This window comes from Misgurnus anguillicaudatus, chromosome 24, assembly GCF_027580225.2.
Source record: "Misgurnus anguillicaudatus chromosome 24, ASM2758022v2, whole genome shotgun sequence".
Lineage (NCBI taxonomy): Eukaryota > Metazoa > Chordata > Actinopteri > Cypriniformes > Cobitidae > Misgurnus > Misgurnus anguillicaudatus.
In genome coordinates, this window is record NC_073360.2 from 26,684,479 (window position 1) to 26,693,293 (window position 8,815).

At 36.7% G+C, this 8,815-nt stretch overlaps 2 protein-coding genes across 2 annotated transcripts; one reads left to right on the forward strand and one right to left on the reverse strand.

The window, feature by feature from the left end:
• Positions 1–1,357: 1,357 nt before the first annotated feature.
• On the reverse strand, positions 1,358–4,317 carry hmgb1b (high mobility group box 1b). The gene is made up of 5 exons (XM_055196872.2): positions 4,163–4,317; positions 2,573–2,728; positions 2,313–2,458; positions 2,048–2,222; positions 1,358–1,926 (listed from the first exon to the last, which is right to left on the reverse strand). The coding sequence occupies exons 2-5, from the start codon at positions 2,717–2,719 to the stop codon at positions 1,801–1,803; spliced, it is 594 nt and encodes a 197-aa protein (XP_055052847.1). The 5' UTR covers positions 2,720–2,728; positions 4,163–4,317; the 3' UTR covers positions 1,358–1,800.
• Positions 4,318–6,025: 1,708 nt separating this feature from the next.
• On the forward strand, positions 6,026–8,675 carry tex26 (testis expressed 26). Its single transcript, XM_073863355.1, has 6 exons — positions 6,026–6,597; positions 6,697–6,856; positions 7,200–7,356; positions 7,537–7,707; positions 7,889–8,137; positions 8,314–8,675. Exons 1-6 carry the CDS (start codon positions 6,389–6,391, stop codon positions 8,436–8,438), a joined length of 1,071 nt encoding a protein of 356 aa, XP_073719456.1. The 5' UTR covers positions 6,026–6,388; the 3' UTR covers positions 8,439–8,675.
• Positions 8,676–8,815: the final 140 nt, after the last annotated feature.

The following is an 8,815-nucleotide window of genomic DNA, read 5'->3' on the forward strand; positions in this document are numbered from 1 at the left end:
CTATATGATATATAAACAAACATACATATAAAAACATAAGTAGCCATACAGAACAAAACAATCTTTAGCTATACAAGCGCAAACTACTTTCGTAAGAAAATATCAATTTAATTTATTTTCACATATCTTTTCTCAATTTAATGGTTGATTTAGATTAATAAAATCATGTTTATAAAGTCTAATGCTATTTTGTATTTGGTCTATCTACATTTGATGTAAAGTGAGTGACAATAGTCTGTACATGTTTTCACTCTGGTTTTTTTCACCAACTCATATGGCAGTCAAATGACCTTTTGCCCTTATTTTATCCCATTTGAATTCAGTGGATGCCAGTTTGGCCCTGACCCAAAAGGTGAATAGAGAGCTGTCAATAGTTACCAGACAACCACTGAAAACACTAAAATAAATGAATGACTAATTGTAAGGAATATTAATTATTAGTGTTTCTATAACAGACACATCCCAACTCATGGATGTATTGCCAAGGCCCGCTGTGTTTGTAAATCTCAAAGCTGAAAACAATCAGATATTTCTCAATGCCTTGAATAATTGCTTTGCTGGCGGCGACTCCTTTTAGAGTAGCCTCGGGTGAAAAAAGATGACGTCATTGGATGGTGCTTCTGTACAGCAATTACACACATTGGCCACAGCACGTCACTGTAGGTATGTATCTCCTGGTCCTCGAGGACCCCCCCCTCCCAGAATGTTTTAGATGTCTCCTTATTCAACTCATCAGCTTGTTAGGGAGAGATGTTTATAATTTTGGAAGGAGGCTGATAAGTTAAATCCGGTGATATTTAAATAAGGAGGACATCTAAAACTTTTAGGGATGGGGGTCCTCGAGGACCAGGATTGGGAAGCACTGTACGCATTAACATCCCACTTGCCATGTACTGTCACTGCACATGTTCTATTCATTCGTATTTGCCCCAAACCTAGTATTAAACAAAGAAAAACAAAACATTTTGTGCTCTTTGGGTTTATGTAGGCTTATTTTGAAAGTCATAGTGTGTTGCAAAATATCTTGTTACAGGTCACTAAGTAGTTATTTATTTCCAAATACTGTCTTCTTATCATTTATAGGTCAGGCACACAGCATAGTCCATTACACCATGCAGTAAATTGTTTTCGGGTTAAAGTGACATACAGAAATCTTACATACAAAGTATACATGTAACTAGACACTTTGGTCATTTTCAGAGTCTTAAAAATGCTATTGCCTGATGCAGATCACTTTGTTGAGATTGCAATATAAACCAGTTCATAGTATGTACACTACACACACAAACAAATTGTTATTCAGATGAGCAAGAATTACTCACCATAAATACAATCACTAGTAGAAAAAACAGGACAGTTTTCTTAAAAAAAGAAATGTTTACTTCAGACACATTCTTGAATGTCAAACAAAGCATTCTTGTAATTAGAGTGGTATTCAAAGTACAGTTAAAGACCTTATGACGGCAAATACGAAAAATATTTGTAAAAACTAATATGAGCACTACAGATCTACATAAACCAAATTGTGCTATGCACCTTTAAAAAAAATAACAGTTTAATCCATTTCATATAACCTTTAAACTGTTCCTGGCAAGACCTACCACTAACAAAAAGAAAATTATAAAACAGAAGACACATAGTGTTAACTTTACAAAAGGAGAATAACACTGTACATCTTAAAAACGTCACATATACACAGCCTAACAATTCTTGTTTCTGCTGTATTACGTTTGAAGATGTAAATCGCGAACAATTGAATTTATGGCATGAACAAGAACCTAGGCTCCATCAGTGGCTAATCTACTCATCGTCTTCCTCGTCATCTTCTTCGTCCTCCTCATCTTCGTCTTCGTCCTCGTCATCATCTTCCCCACCATCTTTTTTGGACAAGCCTGCAACTCCCTTTGTGCGGTATATTGCGATATCCTGCATAAAAAAAATATTGTTAAGGACAAGATTTAGCATCACTAAAATGAGATTTTAAAAGTTAATTAGCATGTTTAAAGACATTTAAGTGGACAGAAAGAAAAACATGACAAAACATTACCTTGTCATACTTCTCCTTAAGCTTTGCAGCCTTCTTCTCATACGGTTGCTTCACCTCAGCAGATGAGCTGTTCCACATTTCTCCAAGCTTCTTGGCAATGTCTCCAATGGTCAGACCTGGGTTCTCACCCTTAATTTTAGGGCGATAATCACCACAGAAAATGAAGAATGCTGACCTTGAGAGGACATAAAAATACACATTAAAAATCAAAACTTTTTAAAAAACTAAGAAACAAAAAAAGGGAAGAAGAAATTTGTAAACATACGGTGGTCTCTTGGGTGCATTAGGATCCTTAAATCGCCGCTTCTTCTCACCCTTAGGTGGGATGTAGTTCTTCATCTCTCTCTCATAGCGAACCTTATCTTGTTTGGCCATGTCCTCAAACTTACCCTTTTCTTTGGCAGACATTGTCTGTTTAGAATGAGAAAATGCTGCATCAAAAAGTTTTACTCTTATTAAAAAAAATCACAAAAAAAGACAAAATCCGAAAACAAGTGAATTATTCAAAGTAGGAATATAACATACCTTCCATCGCTCTGAACATTTCTTGGAGAATTCAGAGAAGTTAACAGAGGCCTCGGGGTGCTTCTTTTTGTGTTCTTCACGACACGTTTGCACAAAGTAAGCATAAGAGGACATCTTTCCTCTGGGCTTTTTTGGATCTTTACCCATTTTTTCTCTCTAAAAAAAATCAATAACATTACATTTGCATTCATCTGGGGAGCTTTTGGGAACATTTTATTTGTAATGCAATTTCAGGCATTATTATGCACCAAGAGGAGGAACGGTGCCCTAAATCCCTACAGATGAAATCCAAATAGCCAAATAAATGGTCTTTTGAATAGCCAAGGACGTTACATTATCCAGCGAATGGATGAATTAATTGACAGATGGGACAATGCACTGCCTCGGGTTCATGGTGAAAGCCAAGGACATCCTCCATTTCACGAAAAACGTTATATTTAACTATTGAATAAACATTCCCATTACTGTACCCCTTTTTATATATCATTGCATGTAAACTGGGCCTATGGCGCCGTTGACCAAAAGCGGGCGTATATTATTATACATGGCCCGCCTTATGAACAGTAAAACAATAATATTTCTTCTTCCATTTTGAAAAAGCCGTCTTCATGAGAGAAAGTCCCCCTCAATTGTCTCCTCCCACATTCCTGGGTAATTTCGAGGACCCAAAATCAATGCGCTCCGTCCGTTTTTCGCCCGCTTTGTGGTATTATCACCTCCCCTATGGAAGAAGCGGGTCGGTATGGACACAGTGCCTGTAACTATAAGCGCTTTGCAATGGGAGTTTCGCTCCCGTTAGTCCTACGTTCAACTGGAGCCACACGAGCACAGCTAGCAGAGCCAACATGGCTTCCTCTCGCTCTCTCCCTTTATGTCTGCCAGCCAGAGCCGCAGTCACACAACCAACATAATAAATATATATTTCTCGCTCGGTTTCACTTGGAAAACACCAGCGTTCCTTGAATCTGTTTCGTACAAGTTTATAAAGCAATGCAAACGAGCCGCAATGGATTTGTATTTCATTAGTTAAGCTGAATAGCTCGTCCGTCTCCATCCCCCGCCAGTTATGGGCTAAACGCACTGAATATTCTCTGCAAGCCAGCCATATTATATTACAGACACGGCCCCACACGTCCCGGTCTGTGGGACCATATATACAAATGCACAAAATTGACGAGGAAATTCCCTTAGGATGGATAAATATATCCGAGGTGTTATTTTAGTATGAATGTGAGAATGCCACACACGCAACTTAACTGACTCGCACAATAACAGCTTTAGCTGAGACCTCAAAAAGCTAACTGCGTTAGCAGGGATGGTTATTTGACAAATGTTACAGCCAACGTGAATAAAGACTGGTATAATATTGTATTTTACAAAACATTAATGCTGTTTTACCTTTTTCCAGTCAGGACATTTAACTATATTAACTAAGCGCACGGACACTGACTGACTGAAGAATAGACCCTGACAAAGATGGGTCGCTTTCTGCGTTTACCAAATACGCAACTACCAATGGAAAATTGTGTTGCAAAATATGATTTTAATAGCTTATTATGGGCGTGATGAGGATATTTTGACAAAACTCACCACTGAAATCCTTCTCTATCTGCAGCTTCTGTGGATAATGAGGGTTTGAAGTACAATAACACCGATGCGCGCTCTTCCAAGTGCATGCAGAAACCCTCCGCTCACGAGAAACACGGCACACAGTCACGAATCCTATTGGCTACTGCCATGTTTTGTGCGTCTGTGATTGGCTGCTTGTGATCTATAGCCTGAACGAGAGCCGAGGCGTGGTTGGATGTTTTGCAGTGAAACGTCATATTTTTTCAACGGCGCGTGAATATGAAAAAACTCCCATTGATGCAAGTGTAGTATATTAGGTACCGTTTTGCACTGAAATGTACTACATGTAAGCGCACCATTGTGGCTGAAATGTTTCGGAATGCATATTGCGCTGAACCAACGCTTTTAACGTTTCAATTTACAACTGTACGTTTATAATTGCTGAAAGGAAACAAGAAAAGAACTCAAAATAACTCAACCATAATAAATAATAATGATAAAACAACTGTGTTATTTGCATTATAATAGCAAAGTCCGGCAAAAAGTATGTAATAAAATCCGGATAAAATGCTTCGAAATAGTTCGAAAGCAGAAAATAAATTTGCTCCCGTCAAGATTATCTCTAAAAACAAACTGCTCACAAAAACCTATGATAAATAAAAAAACAATAAAAATATATATATATATAATAAAGCACTAAAGATACACGGATCCTTAAAAACTGCATACTCTTTGCACATTACCATCAAATGAAAAGATCATACAATACAGGACTCCTAAAATACTCTGTTCAAGACTTTTCAAGAAATTACGTCATTGTTGTCGCTTTTCCATTTAATCCTAAAATGCTCAAAATAATGTTTCCACTAAGCGGCGCTATCCCCTAAAACATCCGACTCCTTCCTGGCCATAATTCTTATAGGTTGCAAATTATGTATTTCTGTTGTCTTTCCTAAATAATAATATACAATAGTATAACCTGTATTTAAGTCGTTATATAATGCATTCAATTTTAATCCCCATTTTGCATATCTCAGTATATATCAACTTTATTCAAGACACAAAGGTCCATAGAGACAAAAATAAAACATACAAAACATTAAGAATGATGCAAATGGGGCATCATTAAAACATATACAGGCTACGGATCCAATGTTTCCAAAAGCAGGATGTATACCTTGTGTCACTCTTAGAAACATCAACTAAGGTCACAATGATCATATTCTTAGATCCTGTTAGTCTGCACATGAATCTATACATAAAAATTTCTTAAGACAGCTTTAAAAGTGGGCACATTATTAGACACAAACATTGCACTGGCACTACTCCACCTAGGAATTTTAAGCACAATTCTCAGTGCATCATTATAAGCCACCTGGAGTTTTTTCATTTTTGACTCACTAAAATTACACCACAGGTGGGAAGTGTACAATGGAGTGCAATAAGTTTTAAAGAGTGAGATTTTAACATCAGGAGTGCACATGTGAAATTTGCGTGCCAGCATGTTTGCCTGCCCATACAGTTTTCCACACTGTAAATCATCATCATCACAGAGGTCATCTCTTATCACATGTCCCAGATATTTAACTTTCTTTACAACCTTTAAAGGTTCACCTGCCAATGAAAAAGAGGGATATGCACACTTCATATCCCCCTTAGTTCTGGCGATTAGTACCACACTCTTCAAAGAGTTAAATTTTATTTCAAACATAAGGCCATATTGAGAACATATTCTAAGAAGTTGCTGCAGACCAGCACTGGAAGGAGACACTGAAATATTTATATTTATATATATATATATGTATATTTAGCCTACACTCATAATGTTGTGCTTTCAAATTTTAACTACTTGACAAGTCACCGAGTCAGTAATTTTTCAAGGATCCACGTGCGCCCCTGTTCATGCGAAAAGACCTCCGCTGAGCGTCAAATAGCGCTCGTGTTCCCGCGGTGTTGTGAGTTTCCTATAACAACGCAAACTTTCAGATAGCATTGATTAGCACTAATCATTCTGTACAGGACTATAAAGAGCTAAAACAACTTTAACCACATCAGAATAAGTTTGACAACGTGTAACAGTCACAATTCAGGACAAGTTAGCCGATTTCTAATACTGACGCCGACGCGCTAAACGACAGAGCTTCTGTGTGAACCGCGTGCACGCGCAGTGTGTGGAAAGCGCAGAAAGTGAGAGTGCTGATAACCTGGACGCTTTCTTGTTGTTTGTTTGGAATAAAAGATTCTTGTATGGTCAAGTCAAGACAGTCATGGCAAATTATGGTTAGAGTATTCAATTTTTATTCAAAGGAAGTTAAATTTACGTTTGCTTATGAGCGATTATATTTGGTTATTAACAGTAGGCTACATTTTCAACTAGATAAAAGATTGGAAACATATGAGACCTCACATAAACGAGATTTCGTCTATAGACCTATCTCTTCTACTCCAATTTTAAGGTAAGTGCACCATAGAGATTGTAAATATGCAAAACTGTAAATGCAAAATGCAAAAGATGCCACACATGTAAGGATCATCATTGCTTTTGTTAAAAAAAGACCAAAAACATCCAAGATCTATAGAAACTATGCATTGGGTCATCCTGTGGGCGCAACTGCATATAGTGAAGACTTCTGCTGGAGGCCTGTTGCAAAGAGTGACTGCATAAGATCTGCCACAGCATCTGGATACAGAAGAAATAACCCACATCCAAGCCAGGCATGCTTGTAACGACTAATGTAAAGTTGGAATGCTGGGTTGATTCAACTCAAGTTGGATGAAATATGAACAAACCAAAATGTTGGTTTAATTCATGTTCATATTTTACCCAACACACCTTTGACAAAGGGTTCTTTGGAGAAGCAAAAATGTTTTTTATAGGATCTTTCAGAAAAAAAATTCTTAAGACTGAACCATGGGTTGAAACAAGCCAGCATGTTTTTAATACATTAAACTAATGGTGAAATGCTTGTTATTTATTTTACATTTTATAATTGGCTGAAAAGTGAATTATGTGTTATCAATAAAAATCTAATATACTTTTATCTTTTTTGAAACCTAGGCATTTATGGTATGGGGCTATTCTGCCGATCAATTGAAAAGCCTTGCTGATAGCAGTTCACCGTATTCAAGGCAATTGACTGAGCAGGATGTCCAAAAAGCTCTGAGTGCCCAGTACAGGTCCACATACAGGGTAGATTTTCTTGGACTACCCCAAGGTGAAAGTCCTGTAACAAGAATATTAACCTATGGCATAGACAATTGATTAAACATTTCATACACACAGAGGCTATTTTATATAGACAAAGATATTATGATTTCAAACATGGACTATTGTAATTAATATTAAACTAATATATCACTTTTAAACACTCATATATAATCTGTCTGGCTCACAGGGATTATAAAGAACCGTATAATCCATGCACCTTCAATCCGTAGTCATCATTACGATACCCAGACCGAAATGAGACACAACTATCGTCAACCTATACTGAAACCTGAGCTATTGGGGAACAATTCTCGCTATGGATGTAATAAGCTGCATGGTGTTGCAGTGAGTGGTATTGGTAAGTTTCAACTTATGTGTCTTTATACTTTAATTTGACATTTGATATATTTAACCATTTCTGTTGGTACCCTTAGACACAATACAAACATGAAGGGGTTGCCTAGATACTCCAGACAGATCAGTATGAATGAGTTACAAATGTATAATTTCATTACAAGTGTTAAAGAGTTATGTATTATAAGAGGCACTCTTTATAAATACTTTACATAAAAAAGTTACTGTACTAATATATAGCTATACATGCAGACTTAACACAAGAATAACAAATTTTCTGTACATCTTAGTCCCCACAGTAGTTCACAGTGACATCAATAACCAAAGAATCTGTAAACAGCAGACCACCTACAATAAACATTTTGGAAGCCAACATGCAGATGTCTCAGTGCTTAATTCAAAACAGTTTTGTAAGCATCCTGCATCTGAGAAAGGTGAGTATTTTTTGTGCTGCTCCTGCACTGTAATATCTTATTATATATATGTATTGTACTGTAATGTATTGTTTTGTGGTGTAGTTCTTTAAATTGGTCTGTAATAAAGTTTAGGTAAAGTAAGTAAAAAGTAAGTACTATTGTAACATATTTTGTGTTTATCTGATATCTCAAAGATGTGAAAACATTGGTGCACATAGCCAGCCCCTCTACTCATGACTGGAGGGTGAAAAAAACGGAAATACTCCCACAAGCCCTTCACACACTAGAAAGGATGTCAGCATGGCCTGGGCCTTTATAAAGATCACACTTATAACCATGAAAAGCTAGATTATTGGGTGTGTACAGGTGATACTTTATTTTATGTGGCCCTCGGCTCTTGAATTGGTCAAATCATGTTATGCTTTAAGTTTAATAATGTAAGTCTTCACTATATCTTTAAAGGTCAGTATGAGTATTGGTTTTCATAAGGAGATGCTAAAACTACTGTTTTTATGAACTGTATTAGATGCAAACATGTGGTGTACTTAATAAAGCGCTCAATAAAACAAGGGGTGTGTTGTTCAATTCAATAAACATTTCAAAATAAAGACCATTTTAAATCAGAAGGTTTTAAAAGGAAAATCTTTATGCCCTTATAAAATACTTATTTATCGGGTAACTGTTAAACCAGCACTT

Coding starts and splice junctions, on each gene's coding strand:
- hmgb1b (XM_055196872.2), bottom strand. CDS start 2,719: ATGGGTAAAGATCCAAAAAAGCCCAGAGGAAAGATGTCCTCTTATGCT. Junction 2,459..2,572: donor AATGTTCAGAGCGATGGAAG/GTATGTTATATT, acceptor CATTCTAAACAG/ACAATGTCTGCCAAAGAAAA. Junction 2,223..2,312: donor AATGCACCCAAGAGACCACC/GTATGTTTACAA, acceptor TGTCCTCTCAAG/GTCAGCATTCTTCATTTTCT.
- tex26 (XM_073863355.1), top strand. CDS start 6,389: ATGGTCAAGTCAAGACAGTCATGGCAAATTATGGTTAGAGTATTCAAT. Junction 6,857..7,199: donor ATAACCCACATCCAAGCCAG/GCATGCTTGTAA, acceptor TTTGAAACCTAG/GCATTTATGGTATGGGGCTA. Junction 7,357..7,536: donor TTTTCTTGGACTACCCCAAG/GTGAAAGTCCTG, acceptor TCTGGCTCACAG/GGATTATAAAGAACCGTATA.